This window comes from Pleurodeles waltl, chromosome 3_1 (assembly GCF_031143425.1).
Source record: "Pleurodeles waltl isolate 20211129_DDA chromosome 3_1, aPleWal1.hap1.20221129, whole genome shotgun sequence".
Taxonomy (NCBI): domain Eukaryota; kingdom Metazoa; phylum Chordata; class Amphibia; order Caudata; family Salamandridae; genus Pleurodeles; species Pleurodeles waltl.
This window is the reverse complement of record NC_090440.1, coordinates 79,947,824-79,969,973: the sequence shown is the minus strand read 5'-3', so window position 1 is coordinate 79,969,973 and position 22,150 is coordinate 79,947,824. Positions and strand designations below refer to the sequence as shown.

Here is a 22,150-nt window from a genome sequence, read left to right as displayed (position 1 = left end):
ATAGATCCAATAGTGTTGCGTGCCAGTGTTGGCATGCCCACGTGGGAGCTATGAGTATCATAGTGAGAGAAGTGTGACAGATCGTGTTGAACAGAAACGGAATTAGTGGGAGAGGAGGAAAAGCGTAAGCAAGTATCCCTGACCAATTGATCCATAGAGCATTGCCCTTGGATCGAGGGTGCGGGTACCAGGATGCGAAGTTTGGGCATTTTGTGTTTTCGCTTATTGCAAAAAGGTCTATGCTTTGTGCTCCCCACATGTAAAAGTACTGTTGGATTACTTGTGGGTGAATCTCCCATTCGTGTATTCGTTGCTGCGTCCTGCTTAAGAGGTCCTCTAGTTGGTTGTGTATCCCTGGGATATACTCCGCTAGTAGGTGAATGCAATTGTGAATTGCCCACTTCCAAATTGTTTGTGCTAGAAGGGACAATTGGGATGAGTGTGTCCCCTCTGTTTTTGCAGATGAAACATTGTTGTCATGTTGTCTGTCCTTATTAACAGTGTCTTGTGTGTGATCTGTGGCTGGAATGCTTTGAGTGCTAAAAACCCTGCTAGCAATTCCAAGTGTTTATGTGGTAAGTCTGAGGGACCGAGTCCCATTCTCCCTGTATTGTAATATTGTGGAGATGGGCTCCCCAACCTGTCAATGATGCATCTGTGGTGATTATGGTCTGTGGCACAGGGTCCTGAAATGGCCGCCCTTTTGATAAGTTGGTGTGATTCCTCCATTGCAGAGAGTTGTAAGTCTGGTGGTCCAACAACACTAGATCGTGAAGTTGACCCTGTGCCCGAGACCATTGTTGTGAAAGAAACTGTTGGAGAGGGGTCTCATGTTTAGACGTGCATTGGGTACTATTGATAAGCATGTCACCATCATTCCCACTAGTTTCATAATAAACCTTACTGTGTAAGTTTGATTGTATTGTAGCGGAGATATGAGACTGTGGAACGCTTGAATTCTTTGTGGGTTTGGGTAAGCTAATGCAGACTGAGTGTTAAGAATTGCTCTTAGATATGGTTGTATTTGCGCTGGTTGAAGGTGAGATTTCTGGTAATTGATTGTGAACCTTCGCCTGTGTAGGATATGGATTGTATATTGTGTATGTTGTTGACAGGTTTAAAGATGGTTTGAATGGTGCTGGCTTTTATGAGCCAGTCATCCAGACAGGGAAATACATGTGCCTTCTGAGGTGTGCTGCAACCACTGCTAGGCATTTGGTAAATACCCTTGATGCTGTTGTTACTCCAAAGGGTAGCACTTTGAATTGGTAGTGCTTGCCTGCTATCCCAAACCTTAAGTATTTGCGGTGTGCTGGATGATTGGGAATATGAAAGTAAGCATCTTTTAGATCTAATGCTGTCATGTAGTCTTGTTTTTGTAGCAAAGGAATGACATCCTGAAGAGTGACTATGTGGAAGCGCTCTGAGAGAATGTATTGATTGAGGGGTCTGAGATCAAGGATTGGTCTGAGAGTGCCATCCTTCTTTCGTATGAGGAAGTACAGAGAATATACTCCTGTCCCTTGAGTTATAGGTACTACCTCTATTGCACCTTTGAGTAGAAGTCATTGTATCTCTTGTTTTAGCAGAACAAGGTGTTCTGGAGAAAGCTTGTACGAGCGAGGGGGAAAATTTGGCAGAGTGGAGTTAAGTTCTAGGAAATAACCATTATGGATAATTGACAGTACCCATTGATCTGATGTAATGTTGTGCCATTGATGATAGAAATGTTGCAGTCTTCCTCCCACAGGAGATGTGTGCTATGTGGGGATGCAGAGAAAGTCACTGCTTTGATGAGGTGGAGGCACCTCTTGTGGCAGTAGATCTCCCCCTACTTCCAAAGTTGTGTCCTCTATAAGAGCCGCTGAAAGACCCTCTAGAGTAATACTGTTGTCCCTGCTTTTGTTGGGACGAAGAGACCTCTGATGTTTAGGGTTTAAAACCCCCTCCGAACTGGGGCCTTCAAAAAGTACCCCGAACAGGTGTTGTGTAAAGGGTACCCATGGCCTTTGCTGTGTCTGAGCCCTTTTTTCATTTTTTGATGGTGGTATCCACCTCTGGTCCAAATAGCTGCTGTTTGTTAAACGGCATATTAAGGACCGCTTGCTGTATCTCAGGTTTAAATCCGGAGGACCGCAACCAATCATGCCTCCTGATCATTACACTAGTATTTATACCCCTAGCTGTGGTGTCTGCTGCATCTAGGGCATCTAATTTGCTTGCTGGCAATAGCCTGTCGTTCTGCCACTACCTGTTGTGCCCTTTTTTGATGTTCTGGTGGGAGATACTGGAGGAACTATTGCATCTCATCCCAATCGGCCCTGTCATACCTGGCTAAAAGAGAGTTGGCAGTTCTCCACTGATTTGCAGCTTGAGTTGCCACTCTTTAGCCTGCTGCATCAAATTTGTGCCATTATCAATCAGGGGGTGGAGCATCCCTGTGGACTGACTAGTTTCCCTCTTTCTAGCTGCACTGACAACGGAATCAGGTGGCAATTGTGTTATAAAGAGTGGATCTGATGGTGCAGCTTTATATTTCTTGTCCACCCTCTGTGTGAGTACCCTAGACTTTGCTGGTTCTTTAAAAATGTCATCAGCATGTTTTAGCAAACATTGGTACTGTTTATGTGTAGAGGATAGCATGTTGGATAGAAAGTCATCCTCTATCGGTTCAGAGTGCAGCTGTACATTGTGGTATGTGGCTGCTCTAGCAATCACCTGATTATAGCCTGTGGTGTCTTCCGGTGGAGATTGCCTAGTGGGATATAGATAAGGGTCATTAGATGGGATAGGGTCTGATCATACACATCCCATGGGTCTACAGTATAAGTACTGTCTTCCATATAATCCCCATGTGAAGAGACAGGAGATTGCATAGAATACTGTGTAGATGAAGGTGGTGGAGTATCAGGTGCCGGAGAAGTGGGAAGAACAGGAGAATGCAGTGGAGAAGGCTGTTGTACTGCCTTTGGTTTTTCCTTGTGCTTAAATATTTTTGCAGGGGAAGGCCCAGCTTCCAAACTTTCTTGGAAAGGCAGTTTCCTTTTGGTTATTGAAGGAGGAGAGGCAATAATTTTCCCAGTGTCTTTTTGGATCTGTATTTTCAGTTGTTTATGGTCCATCACTTCAAGAATGGACCTAATGTCTGTTGACTCCTCTGCAGAAGTAACATGTTTACTTCCCATAGTTGTATGCCTCGAAAGCGTGGTGACTGTCTGCTTTAATTGGGCTGAAAATGTGGACTCCGAAACAGATGGGAGCTTTTTCGGCTCCGAAGAGGAGCTTGGATGCTTCAGCTCCAAGGTGGTATATAAACATTTTGGTTCCAAACTGGAAACCTCCATTATGCAAATCGATCTATAAACAGGCGTGGCAGTCTGTTCGGTCGAATGCATTCTGGTCTTCTTTGACGCCGAACCAGAGGGCCGGTCACCGAGATGTAACTTTCGGGTCCGACCATGGCCAGCAAGCAGTGGTGGACCCAAGTCCATTTGTGCTGACTTTTTTTGAATATTTTTGGTGATGGGAAGGGGCTGGCGTACTCACGTACTGCGCCGCAGGAGTACCTTGCCTGTCCCTATCCGAGTCTTGGTCGGAATCTGAGTCTGTGATGGAAACTGCCATCTCTAACCGACGCACTCTTCGATCCCGCAGAGTCTTCTTGGAACACAAGGATTGGCACGCCTCACAGGTTTCTTCCTTGTGATCCGGAGAGAGTAATAGGTTACACACCGAGTGTTGGTCGGTGAAAGGGAACTTGGCGTGGCACCAAAGGCAGAATCGAAACGGAGTCTGATCCACGAACCTGTGATGCAATAGGCCCGAGAAGGGTATGGATGCCCGAAAGTGCATTTAAGTGATTCCGATGCTGCGTTTGAAAACGATACCGATGTTTAAAGGAAAGATAGAGCAGTTCAGATAGTACCGAACCAAGATCTACCGGAGCGAGAGGGAACACATCCCAACCCGACGGCAGAAAGAAAACAATCTAACAAAGGACTCGATGCTCATGCACACTATCACCGAGAGGAGTCACCACTCGATCTCGTGACACGAAAAAGCTTCTTCTGAAAAAAAAAAAAAACTTGTAACACTCCAAGCCCAACACTAGATGGCGGACTTATGCAAAGCATGTGTATCTGCAGCTACATATGCCATCGAAACATTAAGATATCATGCAGATTACATCCAGATATATTCCGAAACTTTCACCTATGAAGTATTTAAAGCCCCAAGAGCACTGCAGAGTCAGAAAACCTGACCTGGCATTCAAATGACCCAAATTTGTTACCACCTTCTCAAACTCCGAGTAGATGATATCCTCCTATAAGGTCTAAATATTTTAAAATTTGACAGCTTAATCAGATGGGTAATCGTGAACACTGAGATTTTATATCAGCCTTCTCCCCCTTCTGAGGAGTGTTGGATCTTTGACACATCACTGCAAGAGCTGGTACCTGCAATCGCTAAATACCCCAATTCCCAAGCTCCAGACCCAGATGCACTCCTGTTAGACATCTTTAAGGCAAACACTGAGTTCTGGGGACCTCTACTAACAATTGCTCTGGAGTCAGCTTGTAGAAGAGGTAAACTAGCCACTTAGTCCGAATCAATAATATGAAGCAATTGCTACCGCCCAATTTCCCTAGTGGATGTGCTGGTTAAGGTTCTGGGAAGAATATTATTAGGCAGGCTTGAGGAATGGGTGGAGGAACTTCCCATTTTGGTTGACACCTGTTAGAAATTGGGTTTTTGGTTAGCAGTCAGGTTACCCTCTGTCCAAGCAAAAATCCTCACTCTAGTCAGGGTAAGTCACACACAATCCAAGATGATCCTGTGCCCACCCTCTGGTAGCTTGGCACAAGCAGTCAGGCTTAACTTAGAAGGCAATGTGTAAAGTATTTGTGCAATAAATCATACAATACCACCATATAGCACTACAAAAATACACCACACAGTGTTTAGAAAAATATATAATATTTATTAGGATAATTGTAGGTCGAAACGAATATAGTTGCAATGTGAATTTGTAGAGATATCACTGAAAAGTGATATAAAGTGTCTTAAGTCTTTAAAAAGCAAACAAAGTCTCTTTCAAGCACAAAGTACCTGGTTTGGAGTGGAAAATCTCCTCAGAGGGCCACAGAAGAGATACGTGGAAAAATGGTGCGTGCGTCGATTTCTCCCCAGCACACACGTACTTGCGTCGTTATTTTTCACGCAGGGAAGTCGTGCGTCATTTTCCGGCGTGCGGACAGTCTCTTTCTGTGGATCGCGGGGATTACCAGATGTCCCGGGTCTGTGCGTGGATTCTCCTGCTTGTTTTCCGGTTTCGTGTCGTTCTGCAGGGCTGCGCGTCGAAGTTTCGCTCTCACGGCAGGCGTTGCGTCGATTTCTCCTCTGGAGGTCGGGCGGCGTTGTCCTTGCGAGGCCGTGCGTCGAAGTTCCAGTCGTCCCGAAGGTGTCGATCAGCGTCGGTGTGCAGCGTTTTTCTCGCCGCGGAACAAGCTGTGCGTCGAAAAAATTTCGGCGCACGAAGCGTCCAAGTGAAAAAGATAAGTATTTTTTGGTCCTGAGACTTCAGGGAACAGGAGGCAAGCTCTATCCAAGCCCTTGGAGAGCACTTTCACAGCCAGACAAGAGTTCAGCAAGGCAGCAGGGCAACAGCAAGGCAGCAGTCCTTTGTAGAAAGCAGTCAGGTGAGTCCTTTAGGCAGCCAGGCAGTTCTTCTTGGCAGTATGCAGTTTCTGGTTCAGGTTTCTTCTCCAGCAAGTGTCTCATGAGGTAGGGCAGAGGCCCTGTTTTATACCCAAATGTGCCTTTGAAGTGGGGGAGACTTCAAAGAGTGGCTAAGAAGTGCACCAGGTCCACTTTCAGTCCAATCCTGTCTGCCAGGGTCCCAGTAGGGGATGTGGCAGTCCTTTGTGTGAGAGCAGGCCCTCCACCCTCCCAGCCCAGGAAGACCCATTCAAAATGCAGATGTATGCAAGTGAGGCTGAGTACCCGGTGTTTGGGTTGTGTCTGAGTGAATGCACAAGGAGCTGTCAACCAAGCCCAGCCAGACGTGGATTGTAAGGCACAGAAAGATTTAAGTGCAAAGAAATGCTCACTTTCTAAAAGTGGCATTTCTAGAATAGTAATATTAAATCCAAATTCACCAGTCAGCAGGATTTGGTATTACTATTCTGGCCATACTAAATATGACCTTCCTACTCCTTTCAGATCAGCAGCTACCACTTCAATATTGTATGAGGGCAGCCCCAATGTTAGCCTATGAAGGGAGCAGGCCTCGCAGTAGTGCAAAACGAATTTAGGAGTTTTGAGGTTTGCAAAGGATTCTGGGTAACCGAACCTGGTGAAAGCCCCACAAGTCACCCTATCTTAGATTCCCCTACGTGTCTAGTTTTCAAAATGCACAGGTTTCCCTAGGTGCTGGCTGAGCTACAGGCCAAAATCTACAGATAGGCACTTTGCAAAAAACACGTCAGATTTCAATGTAAAAATGTGATGTGCCCATGTTGCGTTTCCTGTTGCGACCATTAGGCCTACCCACGCAAGTGAGGTACCATTTTTATCAGGAGACTTGGGGGAACACAGAATAGCAAAACAAGTGTTATTGCCCTTGTCTTTCTCTACATTTTTTCCTTCCAAATGTATGACAGTGTAAAAAAGATGATTTGAGAAATGCCCTGTGTAAAGAAATGGCTCCCTGTTGCAGTTACCCCCCACTTTTTGCCTGATACTGATGCTGACTTGACTGAGAAGTGTGCTGGGACCCTGCTAACCAGGCCCCAGCACCAGTGTTCTTTCACCTAAAATGTACCATTGTTTCCACAATTGGCACAACCCTGGCACCTAGGTAAGTCCCTTGTAACTGGTACCCCTGGTACCAAGGGCCCTGATGCCAGGGAAGGTCTCTAAGGGCTGCAGCATGTCTTATGCCACCCTAGGGACCCCTCACTCAGCACAGACACACTGCTTGCCAGCTTGTGTGTGCTGGTGGGGAGGAAATGACTAAGTCGACATGGCACTCCCCTCAGGGTGCCATGCCAACCTCCCACTGCCTGTGGCATAGGTAAGTCACCCCTCTAGTAAGCCTTATAGCCCTAAGGCAGGGTGCACTATACCACAGGTGAGGGCATATGTGCATGAGCACTATGCCCCTACAGTGTCTAAGCAAAACCTTAGACATTGTAAGTGCAGGGTAGCCATAAGAGTATATGGGCTGGGAGTCTGTCAAAAACGAACTCCACAGCTCCATAATGGCTACACTGAATACTGGGAAGTTTAGTATCAAACTTCTCAGAATAATAAACCCACACTGACGCCAGTGTTGGATTTATTAAAAAATGCACACAGAGGGCATCTAAGAGATACCCCCTGTATTTTACCCAATTGTTCAGTGCAGGACTGACTGGTCTGTGCCAGCCTGCTGCTGAGAGACGAGTTTCTGACCCCATGCGGTGAGAGCCTTTGTGCTCTGAGGACAGAAACAAAGCCTGCTCTGGGTGGAGGTGCTTCACACCTCCCCCCCTGCAGGAACTGTAACACCTAGCAGTGAGCTTCAAAGGCTCAAGCTTCGTGTTACAATGCCCCAGGGCACTCCAGCTTGTGGAGATGCCCGCCTCCTGGACCCAGCCCCCACTTTTGGCGGCAAGTCCAGGAGAGATAATGAGAAAAACAAGGAGGAGTCACTGGCCAGTCAGGACAGCCCCTAAGGTGTCCTGAGCTGAGGTGACTCTAACTTTTAGAAATCCTCCATCTTGTAGGAGGATTCCCCCAATAGGGATAGGAATGTGACCCCCTCCCCTTGGGAGGAGGCACAAAGAGGGTGTACCCACCCTCAGGGCTAGTAGCCATTGGCTACTAACCCCCCAGACCTAAACATGCCCTTAAATTTAGTATTTAAGGGCTCCCCTGAACCTAAGAATTTAGCTTCCTGCAACTTACCGAAGAAGACGACTGCTGAGCTGAAAACCCCTGCAGAAGAAGAAAGACACGAACTGCTTTGGCCCCAGTCCTACCGGCCCCGTCTCCTGCCTTCTAAAGAAACCTGCTCCAGCGACGCTTTCTCAAGGACCAGCGACCTCTGAATCCTCAGAGGACTGCCCTGCTTCAAGAAGAACAAGAAACTCCTGAGGACAGCGGACCTGCTCCAAAAAGACTGCAACTTTGTTTCAGAGGAGCAGATTTAAAGACCCCTGCAATCCCCGCAAGAAGCGTGAGACTTGCAACACTGCACCCGGCGACCCCAACTCGACTGTTGGAGAACCAACACCTCAGGGAGGACCCTCCGGCGACTCCGAGACTGAGTAACCAAAGTTGTCCCCCCTGAGCCCCCACAGCGACGCCCACAGAGGGAATCCCCAGGCTCCCCCTGACCGCGACTGTCTGACTCTAAAATCCCGACGGCTGGAAAAGACCCTGCACCCGCAGCCCCCAGCACCTGAAGGATCGGAACTCCAGTGCAGGAGTGACCCCCAGGAGGCCCTCTCCCTTGCCCAGGTGGTGGCTACCCCGAGGAGCCCCCCCCCTTGCCTGCATCGCTGAAGAGACCCCTTGGTCTCCCACTGATTTACATTGGAAACCCGACGCATGTTTGCACACTGCACCCAGCCGCCCCAGTGCCGCTGAGGGTGTACTTTTTGTGTGAGCTTGTGTCCCCCCCAGTGCCCTACAAAACCCCCCTGGTCTGCCCTCCGAAGACGCGGGTACTTACCTGCTGGCAGACTGGAACCGGGGCACCCCCTTCTCTCCATTGAAGCCTATGCGTTTTGGGCACCACTTTGAACTCTGCACCTGACCGGCCCTGAGCTGCTGGTGTGGTAACTTTGGGGTAGCTCTGAACCCCCAACGGTGGGCTACCTTGGACCCCAATCTTAACCCCGTAGGTGGTTTACTTACCTGCAAAACCTAACAATACTTTACCTCCCCCAGGAACTGTGAAAATTGCAGTGTCCACTTTTAAAACAGCTATTTGTGTTTTATGTGAAAAGTATATATGCTACTGTAATTATTCAAAGTTCCTAAAGTACTTACCTGCAATACCTTTCAAATGAGATATTACATGTAGAATTTGAACCTGTGGTTCTTAAAATAAACTAAGAAAATATATTTTTCTATAACAAAACCTATTGGCCTGGAATTGTCTCTGAGTGTGTGTTCCTCATTTATTGCCTGTGTGTATGTACAACAAATGCTTAACACTACTCCTTTGATAAGCCTACTGCTCGACCACACTACCACAAAATAGAGCATTAGTATTATCTCTTTTTGCCACTATCTTACCTCTAAGGGGAACCTTTGGTCTCTGTGCATATTATTCCTTACTTTGAAATAGTGCATACAGAGCCAACTTCCTACACCCAGTAATTCACATGCATGTATGGGCTCCCCGGAATTCAGAGATTTGCAAATAACCACTGCTTCTCAACACCTTATCTTGTGCCCATTTTGGAAATACAAAGGTTTTCTTGATACCCATTTTTCATTCTTTATATTTCAGCAAATGAATTGCTGTACCCGGTACAGAATGAAAACCCATTGCAAGGTGCAGCTCATTTATTAGCTCTGGGTACCTAGAGTTCCTGATGAACCTACAAGCCCTATATATCCCCGCAACCAGAAGAGTCCAGCAGACGTAACGGTATATTGCTTTTAAAAAAAACTGACATCGCAGGAAAAAGTTGCAGAGTATAATGGCTGGTTTTTTTCATCTCAATTTCAATATTTGTTTATTTCAGCTGTTATTTTCTGTAGGAAACCCTTGTAGGATCTACACAAGTTACCCCTTGCTGAATTCAGAATTTTGTCTACTTTTAAAAAATGTTTAGCTCTCTGGGATCCAGCACTGGTTTCACACCCATTTCTGTCACTAACTAGAAGGAGGCTGAAAGCTCCAAAAATAGTAAAAATGTTGTATGTCCCAGTACAATGCCAAAATTGTGTTTAAAAATGGGGTTTTCTGATTCTAGTCTGCCTGTTCCTGAAAGCTGGGAAGATGGTGATTTTAGCACCGCAAGCCCTTTTGAGGGAAAACACCACAAGCCTTCTGCAGCCCTTTTTTCCCCATATGTTTCTTAAACGAAATTTTCGCTGTATTTTGACTAATTGCTTGGTCTCCTTCAGGGGAACCCCCAAAGTCTGGGTACCTCTAGAATCCCTAGGATGTTGGAAAAAAAGGATGAAAATTTGGCGTGGGTAGCTTATGTGGAGAACAGGTTATGAGGGCCTAAGTGTGAACTGCCCCAAATCGCCAAAAAAAGGCCTGGCATCTGAGGGGGAAAAGGAATGGCAGCGAAGAGGTTAAGAAACCTAAGTGTAAATTGACAAATAACTTTGCCTAGATGACCAAGTTTCTGTTATAAATTTTTTTTTTACTGTGCACTCCTTGGTTTATTTGCTCTTGCTACATAATATTTATTGTGAGAAATTGGGGTGTTGGTTGACCATGATGTGAGCCCTTGTAAAGCAACAACCGCAACCCTGTGCAGGGTGAACCTCAAAAAGTCACTGATTTAACCTGTGCTTAGCCCTGGATAGCTTGGCACAAAAAGCAGTCGGGCCAAACTTACAGGCAATGTGTTAAGTATTTATGCAGCACACAAACTGCAATACAGTGGAGAATAAAACACAATAAAAGTCCACACACAATTTAGAAGAATAGAGTACATTTTAATAAATTATTTGACAATGAAACCACCAAAATCCAATTAGTCCAACTCGCATTATGAATTTTTAAAGTTAAAGCTTAAAAACGAAACCAGACAACCAGGTACATCTTACCCTTTTGCCTCTTACCCATAACCCCTTACCCTTAACTCCTTGCCCCGAACCCTTTACCTTTTAGCCACTTACTGTTTAACTCATCCTAAAAGTATAACCCATCTACATTTTACTTTTAAATGTTTTCATTGGGTGACTTGCAATGCAATGACCAACAATGAGATGAATCTGTCGTCTACAAGGAAATACCCAAGAGAAAAAGGCATGACAATGCAGTAGATGTGAGCAAATGTTCCATTCATGTTTGAATGTGAAAGTGAAATGTGGTAGCTACCAGCTACAAATGCAGGAGGAAGAGGCTCACATATAGTCCCAGTTTGAAATGCCCTTGCTGCAGGGTTATCCTTTATCTTTTTGCCTTTCCCCTTCTATTTTTCTGACCCTCTTTTTCAGTTGTGCTCGCGAGAGGAAAAGGGGCGGGACAAAAATAAAATAAAAAATAAAATAAAATAACAAAAAAAATAAACCCTTGATCCACTCCAGTCCTCCACTGCAGGCACAAGCTCCCAGCCTGTCCTGCGTCCAATCCGAATGCTGCTTTCATGCTGCTGGCAGCGTAAAAGCAGCGTTAGGATTGGACGAAGCACCCAGCCAGGGCGCTCAGAGGCAGAGTGAGTGTGTATGTCTGCTCTCTCCCACCCAGCAACACAGTGCCGGGTTGGAGAGAGGCTAGTGCGCATGTATGTTTGGCCTGCCTACGACGGCCGGCCAAACATACACGCACACTGAGGGGGGAGTGCGCTCCCCCTCTGTCACCATCACACCCCATGGCCCCACCCCTTTTATAGTAAAACCATAATCAACGTCGTTTATTATAGTTTTACTATAAAAGTTTTGCAGCTGCTGCTGGCGGGGGGGGGGGGGGTGGGGAGGCAGCACTTCTCAGCCATAGCGGAGGAGCGCTCCTGCTCTTCATGTTGGCTTTAGGACTCTGGGCACTTTACCAGTGCTAAAGTGCATCTGCTCTCCACCCTAAAACTTGGTATGATTGGCTTACACCTGTTTGGCATATTTAATCTACTTGTAAGTCCCTTGTAAAGTGGTATACCATATACCCAGGGCTTGTAAAATAAATGCTACTAGTGGGCCTGCAGCGCTGATTGCCTTTCAAATCTGTCTCAGGCCAGCCACTGCTCTGGATCGGAATACAAGAGCATCTGTAAGCAACAAGTGTCAGACTTGCAATAGCACATCATTATCCCAAGAACAGTCAACATGCACAAAATGGCGTATGTTTCTTTTTAGGATACTAAATGTAAACCATTATGTGCTGCATGTCATCGCTGCATTTGTTTTTCCATAGAGTCCTTACAGTTTTTAAGTAAATCAGGGTCTTTTTATTTTTTTATTATCTTGAATGGAAGAACCTATACGGATAATACATCAGGCCCCTCTTAAATGCCTGAACAAGGCCACATACCAGATTTAATCAGGAGGCAGGCATCCTTTCCAGCTTGGCAAGTTACATTCGTCGTACATGCTTTTTCGCTCATAATGGGGCAGTTGAAACATTTCAGGGCATATCCTAAAAACAAAAGGAGAAAGAATGCACTAAACCATTGTCACTGCATTTATAAAAAATAGTCACATCACCTTATTAGATTTATCCTGTAAGAAATTGGGTTATTAGTTTGGAAGATGATATTCTTTCACAAGTAATACATCAGCAACTTTTTCTTTATTGGGAACCAAGTACCCCACTGAAGCACTTGACTCAAGGTAGCGAAGTAGAGCAGTCCTGGGCCTACTGCAGGTGGTGTGGGCTAGTAATCCCCAGCTCACTCGTATGCAACAACACTCAATACATCATTGCCCAGTCAGTCCCTATAAAAAGGGAAGGAACTTTAATAACTCTCACGCACTACTAAATACTAAGCATTAATTAAATACATACACAATCTGGTAGATGGAAATACCTTTGGTGACACCACCGTAACATGCTACAGCCCTAATGGATCCTAGACCCATAACTACAACACCCTCACCCATACTAGATGCAAATTCATAATATAAGGGGTTTTGTTATTAATAAGTCAGGCCTACTACCTTTTTCAGGGTGTCATCACATTGATAAAAGTAGAAACATTATAATTCAACATTGCACCACCACTGATATCAATGGGGGGAGGGAGGGGTCTGTGAGGAATGTGGTGTGGTGTGCAACCTTACCATTTAAAACACTCGTAAAACTGTCTTGGGGCCAGTTAGGCTTCTTTGTAAAACTTAGCATAACTCTGGTTAGCTGTGACTTCGAGCTGAAAGGCTTAAAAAAGGAACTAGAGTAAAGCATTTAGAAGCACCAAACGATGAAATAAGAAAATCAAAAAACACCAACCAAAAAAAAAAAAACATTTGACACCATTTTATAAAAATACATTATAATTTGTAGGAATTTTAGTCACCAAGATGAGAAAAATCCACCACAGAGTTTCGGTTACACAGCTTTTCAAGTAAAACATAAATCTTAGCTATTTAGTCCAAAGTGCAAACAAGCAAAACTGTAAAGCATAGAAACTTTTGAAATGTTTGAAAGAGTTGTTTGGCTACTCAGGTCCATGCGGGGCAACCAAATCTGACGGAGAAGGTCAGGGGGCCACTAAGGAGTAGTTGCACAGAGACCTGGTCACCAAGGCAGTGTCAAGTCCAGTTCCACACTTCGATTGATCGCCATAGACTTCAATTGAGTGGGCCTGACACTGGGGATACAGGATGCTGAGGGTGTTGAAAGATGCTTTGGATGCTGTGCGGTTGACAGGGGTGTACTTGTTTCTTCAGCTTTGATGGCCCGAGTCCACAGGTAAGTTGGGGCAACTTTGGCCACAAGGGTTGTTGCCCCTCAAAGTCCTCTTTCAGGTAGTAGAAGGCCAGCTATGGCTGGGCTAACAATCTCCGTACACAACAGATCCTGCAGTGTCCTTTTGTGAAGGCTGGTGTTGTTCCTTAGGGACCAATCTGGGCTCAGACTACACTCCCGGGTCGAGTAGACTCAGTGCAATTTTTGGCTGCCAAGGGTCAGTCACATGGGTAGCCCAGCTGTGGTTCAAAGAAAGTGGCTACTGACTTGCTGAAAAGAGCTTCTTCAGCTTTAATGGCCTTGTTGCTGGTTTAAGGGGTCAGTCAACTGACCCTTGGATCAACTTCTTTGATCAAACTTTTCTACAAGCCAGAAGCCGGAGGCACAGTCCTCTCTTTGCTGCTCCAAGGAGTGGCAGGTGCAGTCCAGCAGGCGGTGCAGCCTCTCTTTCTAGGTCAAGGGGTCAGCAGTGCAGTTCTTTTCAGTCCTTCCTCCATTTCTGGTACGCTCTCACATTTAGGGTGGCAGAATATTCCCTGGTGGATGATGGGTTCAACAGCCAATGGGCTATCAGGATCGGTCCTGCCCTGTGACGACTTCCGACTATGTGTGGCATCTAGCAATCCCAGAGTGCACTAATCTGCCAACTCCCAAGATGTCAGAACCCTTCCTTGGGTGTTGGGAGTTGGTAACCGAGCCTAAGGGTGCGGTGACCTGTGGGCTACATGCCCACAGGAAAACTGGTTTGGGCACTGGTCTCCCCTTGCTGTTCCTCCCACCTGCTTGTCTACGTGAACAAAGGAGAAGACCTTCCCGAGTGTGATCACCATTTGCCCACCCCAAAGATGGCTTCGCCTTTTGAAGATCACCTTCTGGGTCAATACCCTGAGCAGCTTCCTGTAAAGGGGAGGTAATACCTCTCCCCGTAGCAGGCTTCTAGTGTTCCTGAGCCTGGGAATCATTCACACTACACCCTAGAAGGCAGTAACTGAAGCCATGCACCCCTGGTGTATCTTAAGATGGCATACTATCACTCCAGCCTTCCAGCACAGCATTCTGGTTCATTTCAAACTGGTAACCTTAAGTGGTCTATGGAAAGACCTTCCCTGTGAGCCTCAGCTCCCCTCACAAGAGATGCCTGATCACTTTCCAGCAAAACTTCAAAGAGGGGGGATGAGGGGAGGTCCTCATTTGTTTGTCTCCAGAGGTCTTGGGGTGGTTTGTTGGTTTCTGTGAGCCTGAGCTTACCTTAGGCAGCTTGGGCTGTTTAATCAGCAGATGCAGATTTCCTCTCACCTCTTTATTTCTCAGGAACAGGGTTAAGTATTGTTAATTACTTTGTGTGGAAAAGCCCGAGATCCTCCTGCTGGCCAGCAGAGTAATTAACATGACCCAGTAGTGGGGCATAGGCCTGGAAACAGATTATGGCTGGCCGAGAATAGAAAAAAAAGAAAATTCTCAAAATGGTATAAAGGTGTGTAGATTTGACAAAAGTGATAATGAATCTACACTTTGGATACATGTTTTCTCCAAGATTGTTACCTCAATGGACCCTGAATGCATAAGTGGCAGAGAAACCACACTTTGGTGCAGGTTTTACCTATAATGTGTATTTCAGTTAAGCACCACAAACGTTCGGTAAGCACAACAGACCTACACTAAAAATGCCAACTCTTATTATATGATCTATCCCAGGTCAGCACCAATCATAGAAGGGTACTTCCTGCGAAAGGCTAAGTTTGTGCAGAAACTGGGCTGTGCAAGATGGCAATCTCACACAGACAGCTCACATGCATGTACTCATATGGCCATGTGTAACCAGCACAAAGCCACACGTCCCCTCTGTGCAGCAGCAGACCTGAATTAAAAAAAGGTGAGCATGGGCGATTAGCCCTCTCACTCCATTTCCACAGAATTTACCATAAATGAGAATTAGGTGGCGAGACTCACTCACAGCAAGTCAAAAACTAGGCAGTCAAACGCATAAACTATTACCACAATGATAAAATCTAGTAACAATCATGCATTGAGAAAATTGGCAAACCATAAAGTATATTTAACAATATCAAACCTTATTAGCATGCAGTTAGAACTGTTTCATGAACAGAACACTCAAGAATTTTAAATATTTCAAAATCAGCACTACTAATGTGGTTAAAAGAATTGAAGAATTAACACACAACACAAAAAGATTCACTTGTGCCCTTAGAAATGAGAGGACTACAGCTCCCAGAATGGACAGGGTGCAAGGAATGATGGGTCAACATATGGTGTGCTGTTGTGAAAATGAACAGAAAAAAGAAACTATTGATAACTATAACCAAGCCTGTAGGTGGTGGTTGTTGTGTGTTTAATCAAACACAGATGGATGACTGCACCTGCTGTTGGAGACCTGTAAGGAGACCTCAAGGGCTGCACCTGCTCCCGCTTGTACCCAGGACAATTAAGTGATCTCCAAGGGTCAGCTGCTTGACCTCCTGTGTGGCTACAGGGAAACAACAACTGCAAGAGTCCTTTTCCCTGAATTGTCCACCTGACCAGTTGCAACTGGATCTGAACTGGACACTGCTGCTAGAGTGAGACATGGCCCCAAAGTGCTGTCAGAAGTCCTGGAACCCTTGGCTGTGTTTAAGGGAGCCTCAGCCCTCCTTTTCTGCGAGTATGATCGCGCCTGAGAGTTATCTGAAACCCATCACCTAGATTCCAATACAATGGAGGGGAACATAAGCACAGAGTTAATCACTTCACAAATATTGAAGGGAAACGTTTGAGGCAGATTTTTTTAATTTGTTGAACCCCTGTGTGAGTAGTTACACAAATAATTAAAACAAATAGCAAGTGCTATTTAAATTCAATAGCTCTACTTATCCAAATGTAGGGTGTCAGTGCTTCACATCACATTATACATTGATATAAAAATCAAATGTGTAAAGTAAATGTGCAGGGAATGTTACATAAGACAGAGGGCTACAAGGTGTAGGAGTCATTTATAGGCTTTATACATAGACAATAGGTGTTAAGAGTGTATGTTCAATAGAAAGTTGGGATTTAAAACGTAGTGCAGTGCTTGAGGTTGTCTGTGCTAATACGACTTTGCTACTACTCAAAGGAACCTTTCTAGCTGCTTTATAATAACAGTTCATGACAACTCCAGAGGGCACAAAGCCCCTCAACCCTATGGGGTCAGAAACACGCCTTTTGGTGGCAGTACACTAAAGGGTTGGTTAAAATTCAGGGGGCATCTCTGAAATGCCCTCTGGGTGCATTGTACAATAAATCCATGCCAAAAGGCGCACTTTCCTATAGGAGTCACACTCCTAAGACAAAACCCTCACCCCCTTGGTAGCTTGGCACAAGCAGTCAGGCTTATCTCAGAGTCAATGTGTAAAGAGTTTGTACCCACACACACTAATGCAGTGCAAACACTACAAATGGACACCAGACCAGTTTAGAAAAATAGCCAATATTTATTGAAGTAAAACAATACCAAAATGTCAAGATCCAACATACACAAGCAAAGATATGAATTTGTATAGATTAAATCCCAAGCACCTGTGTGCTTCTAGATGATGCTATGGCCATTGCCTCCTCTTACTTCCCAGCATGTCTAACAGCTGCAGCAGACTGAATGCCAGCTAACATGTTTAAAGGGAATTCCGAGAAGGCCGAAATGCTTATTACAGGGAGACCTCCTTCCTTATTCATCTAGGCTACTGCTTACAGACCTTCAATCTCTAGATGGTTCTAAATTCAGAAACTTTAGCATAAACTTGTTCTGGTGGGTTCTTCTCTTTCCTTTGGATTTTACTCCAGATTGTCTAGTGAAACACAGGGCAGACAGTCTCAGGTGTTGGGTGCATCTGGGTGACCAGATAGGATTCTTCTGGGCAGACAGTCTCGGGTGTGAGCTGCATCTGAGTGACTGGATAGGCTTCTTCTGACGTCAGCAACCAGGCTACCCTCAGAAGTGTAATCTTGGCAGGGGCGCAGCTCCCACCCAGCCATGTTGTCAGGAAGACCCACTCCCATCTGTACCCAGGCCCCTTTGTTCACTGTCTGGCCCAAACAGACATTTGCTAGTGGGGGGAGCCACCACCAGCCCAAGAGCAATGGCTACTCACAAGAAGGCCCAAGGAGCATTAGGAAAGGAAATGCCAACTTTCCAACATAATAATTCAAAACCTTGCTTTGCCATTAAAGAGGATTTAAAGTTACAATCAAAATGAGTGGAAGAGGCATTTCTCTATCTGGTCCCAAAGGGGATTTATCACTTATTAGCTGTAATAGGGTAAACCATTGTTGGTCTAAGGAGTCTATCCTTGCCACAGTGAAAAAACGACTCTGGAGGTTTTCACAACCAGGACATGTAAAACATGATAGACCTGTCCTACTTGTAAAATACCTTGGCACCCTCCCTGGTGAGATGTTGAGGCCTGCCTTAGGGGTGACTTATAAGTATTAAAATGGAAGGTTTAGGCCATCAAGGTTTATTTTGCCAGGTCGAAATAGCAGTTGGAAACTGTACACACAGGCTGCATGAGCAGGCCTATAGACTTGTTTCACAGCGCTACTTTAGTGGGTAGAACCAGGAGTGCTGCAACCCACTTGTAGCATTTCATTTACAGGCCCTGTATACATGCACTATCATATAGTAGGTTATTATAAGTCAATTAAAGGTGGCAATTAGAAGTAGGTCTGTGGCAATGTTACCATGTTTGGAAGGGAGAGCACAGGCACTTCACCACTGGTTAGCAGGAGTAAAGCGCAGAGAGACCTAAAGCTAACAAAAACGATTTCAGCAAAAAATAGGGTATTATAGCAAAAATGTGGGAGAATACAAGATGGTAATGTTCAACATAAGGGTATTATCGATAGAAATTACAGCGCTTAAAATGATATCAGTGGCACTGAAATAAGCACACAATAGTGCTATATAAAATCATTAACTCAGACTTTCATCCTTCCACTTAGAAGTGTGGTATTTGCTACTACAAATAAAAACGAGTTATTTCCATTTAACTTATTTTCAGTACTGTACAACACGTTGGCAATTGCCTAAAAGCAGGGAACAAAATAAACCAAATCACACGGGTCTTCATTGTATGTACATTTTAATTTCCCTTTCTTGGGAATCCAAAATCCTTTCAAGATGGTTTCTATTAAGTGACTGGTTTTGTCATTTATTTAGCCTGAGAAGACCTTGTTTCCTCGCCTGTAGATGCAGTATGTCCCTACTGTTCACTTGTGCATGAACTCAGATGGCCTCACACCTGCAACAATGGTCAGTCATTGCTTAGTATGCCTTAACGAATGAGGCAGATAAAGCCCATCCATGACAGGCACCACAGATATATTACACAAAACGCTCAGGACGGTAGTCCACGTGAGTGGCCTTTGGGAGGGTCTTGTCTGCTTGACCCCTGAATTCACCCCACCCCATGTTTCTTGAACCAGCCCTGTGCTGTGGTCTGATTTTTGGTTATCTAAACTTTCTGCTTTTCAGTGAGAGAGTGGGCATACTAATGCCCTTATCAAACAGATGAGCCGTGCCTGCCAGGCTATGTCCACTTCTGGGTGGCCCGTGGATTTCCTACGCCGGTTGTGAGACCAGCTCTGGCACCGGCCTCAAAACGTCGCTGACTCTAAAGGTCATGCTTGGCACATGGCCCCCTGACCGTGTGATATAGCAATCCGGGCTTTAAATAACTCTTGGTGACGGATGGCCGAAGGGCATGCTGGGAAACCTCGGGCAGTGCAAGGAATGAGCCCGCATTGTAAAACTCAGTGAGACAGATCTCAGGAGCAGTCCTGAAACTTCACAAGCCTTACCTGAACCAAACAGGCCCAGAAGGACAGCCGACACGGCCAGCAGAACACCGTTCATTCCGACCCGGGCCATGTTTTCTTTCTGGAGAAAAATAAATAAACAAACAAGCATTGACAAAGGGAATAGTTTTTGTTTCGTATAATGGGCGAAAACCTCTGTGCACTGTGCCACGACTGCCCTGAGCAGAGAGTTAAGGCCAGAGCCAAAAATACCTGTTATCCAAGCTTGCACAGAAGGCTTTCATGATTTTGAAACAGTGCAATGTTAACAATGATAAGTCTAATGGTGTGAAAATATACTTCTAATATTCTCATTTAGTAACATAAAACAGGGCAAGAAAAACTCATTTATGGTCCTTAGGAACTGCAAAATCAGACCAAAAAAAATATACACCACCTCTTAGACCTCTCTCCTGACTGGCACGAAGCCAAGAAAGTGAGCTTTGCCAATACTTGGTTTAAACAAAATTGTATTGTTTTGAATTAAAAACATAAAGCAATAGCTGCCAGGACACATTACAAATGATGAATAATGCACTACGACAATACACGAATAATGCACTAAGACAGTAGATAGTAAATAGATTAAAAATGACAAGCAAGCAAATACATATAATAAGTTAAAAATGACAATTAAGCAAGTACATATAATAGATTAAAAATTAGGAACAAGCAAGTACATCTTCAAAATTCACCACAGCAGTTCCAAATCCCACCCAAGACGATCCATGCAAGGTCAGTAATTACCACCCTCCAGAGAAATCATAGAGCTATTTGACACGTCTGTCTGTCATCATTCGATGCCAACAAGTAATACACAAGGTGCTTTCATGGTCTAGTCCTTTCAATCGTTTCCTGCCCTCTTTTCAGCTCTCAAAATAACACAGCACTCTCAAGACCAGCCCATTTAACCAATTCTTCGTGCCATTTAATCACTCTAGGGTCTTGTGTAAACTTCCAATGAATTGTCAATGATCATTTTGCCAGAATCTATTCTGTTTTTCCCCTTTTTGGGGTGAGGGTATCCCCCAAGTATGCAGGCCAAGGAGGTACAAAGGCTAGCTCATAAAGTTAGCTCATTAAGACAGTTCATTCTAGCTTCCCAGAACTCCACCAAGGATGGGCAGGACCATACTATACGGAACATTTCTGCCCCTAACTCCACATATTTTGGACATTTTGAAGCAGCAGTCACATAACACCTACTGATCTTGCCAGGCGTACGACAAGCTCTGCACAGAATATAAAAATAAATGAATTTGAACCTGGCATTATGAGAAACAGCAGGTGTATGTGCTAAGATGGTCTCCCTGTCCATATCAGTAATCTGAAGCTCTAGAGCAGTGTCCCATTTCTCTTTCAGGTCACTGAGGGAAGTAGGAACACCAGCACAAATACCAGGATATAGACATGTGAATGCTTTTACAGGACGCAGTGTTGTACAGAGCAACTGACACTTTGTGTGTTACAGGTTCACTGCCTCCATTCCCGCAGTGATTCCTAATCGTAGCAACCACTGCCCTGTGCAACTAGAATGGGCCTCCTGGTATACCGTATTTTTCAGCAAAGTTTTCAAACATGAGCAATACTCTATCCAGGTGCAAATCCCCTACATGATTAACCCCATAGACAGCCAACCCCTCTAGCCCCTCTATCCACCAAACGCTCCTATGCGAGCCAGTTTTTTCAGCCATTTAAGTGGCAAATCATGCAAATAAGGCACCTGAACATGGGTTAATTGTAGAGAACGTTGCTAGCACTGCTGTGTTATAAGGCGCTCGCTGAGAGATCGCAGGTAAATGTCGCCAGGGAACCAAGAGGACCTGCAATAAGTCCCACATGTCAGGCAGCAAGCCAATGATACCCTCTTCTTCTAGATTCATTCTGCAGTAAACCCATATTTACTACTAAGGTCTGGGGTGTTCTCCCCATAGCAACCCCACCTCCCAGAGGAAATGTGTAAATCTAATGGTGCATTTCACAGGGCACTTTGCAAAGAACATGGCCGTACAGCTGCAGGTTTGGTTCTATGTGGACACTCATGAAATAATCTAAACTAACAGCACCCTAAGTGGAGATGCCTTTCGCTGGATTTGTTGAGGAACTCACTACCTCCCAAGAAAATGTTGAATACGTTGAGCATAAATGACCCTCATGGAACAGCCCAATACTTTTATGAAGCACAGGTAGGTCTCAACCCCCGTGTGATAACAAATTATAGCAAAAGGGAGCATTTTTTCAGTCCAATTTCTTTTGAAAAGGCGTAAAAAGCTATAGGATTCACAGGCAGTTCAAATAATCATGTATGGTTTGAAACTGCCTCCTACCACTTAAAAATAAAATTACTACACCTTTCTGTATTTCATCTTTTATTTCATCACCTTGCCCATGACAAGCACATTCTTCAGTCCTATATTATCTCTGGGAATCTAGGTGCAGGTAGCATTGCGGACAAATACAATTATGCCACGTTAGTAGGCATGAGGTTACCCCTCCAGTTGGAGTCACATTACCAACTCAGAAAGAAGAGGTACCACTCAGGTTACAAGAACATTACAGGTTCAGACATGACATCATTAGTGGGTTATACGAATCTTTCAGGCTGTGGCCTCACACACCAGTGATGATGAAAATGCACATAAAAGTATCAGGGTAGATGATGTGCTGCCAATGAATCATGAAGCAACTGCTGTGTCAGCAAGTGCCCTCTTGTATCAAGAAAACAGCAGCAACTAAATGTGACCC

General features: G+C 44.9%; 1 protein-coding gene across 1 annotated transcript in view; it reads right to left on the bottom strand.

Annotated features, from left to right (window-relative positions):
- The window catches only part of CD59 (CD59 molecule (CD59 blood group)), a 99,270-nt gene that overhangs the window by 11,922 nt on the left and 65,198 nt on the right, over positions 1–22,150 (bottom strand). Inside the window, exons 2-3 of the mRNA XM_069221867.1 lie at positions 19,409–19,487; positions 12,206–12,310 (exon numbers count right to left, since the gene is read on the bottom strand). Coding sequence (XP_069077968.1) covers positions 12,206–12,310; positions 19,409–19,478 — 175 coding nt within the window. The 5' untranslated portion in view covers positions 19,479–19,487. The remainder of the gene's footprint in view (positions 1–12,205; positions 12,311–19,408; positions 19,488–22,150) is intronic.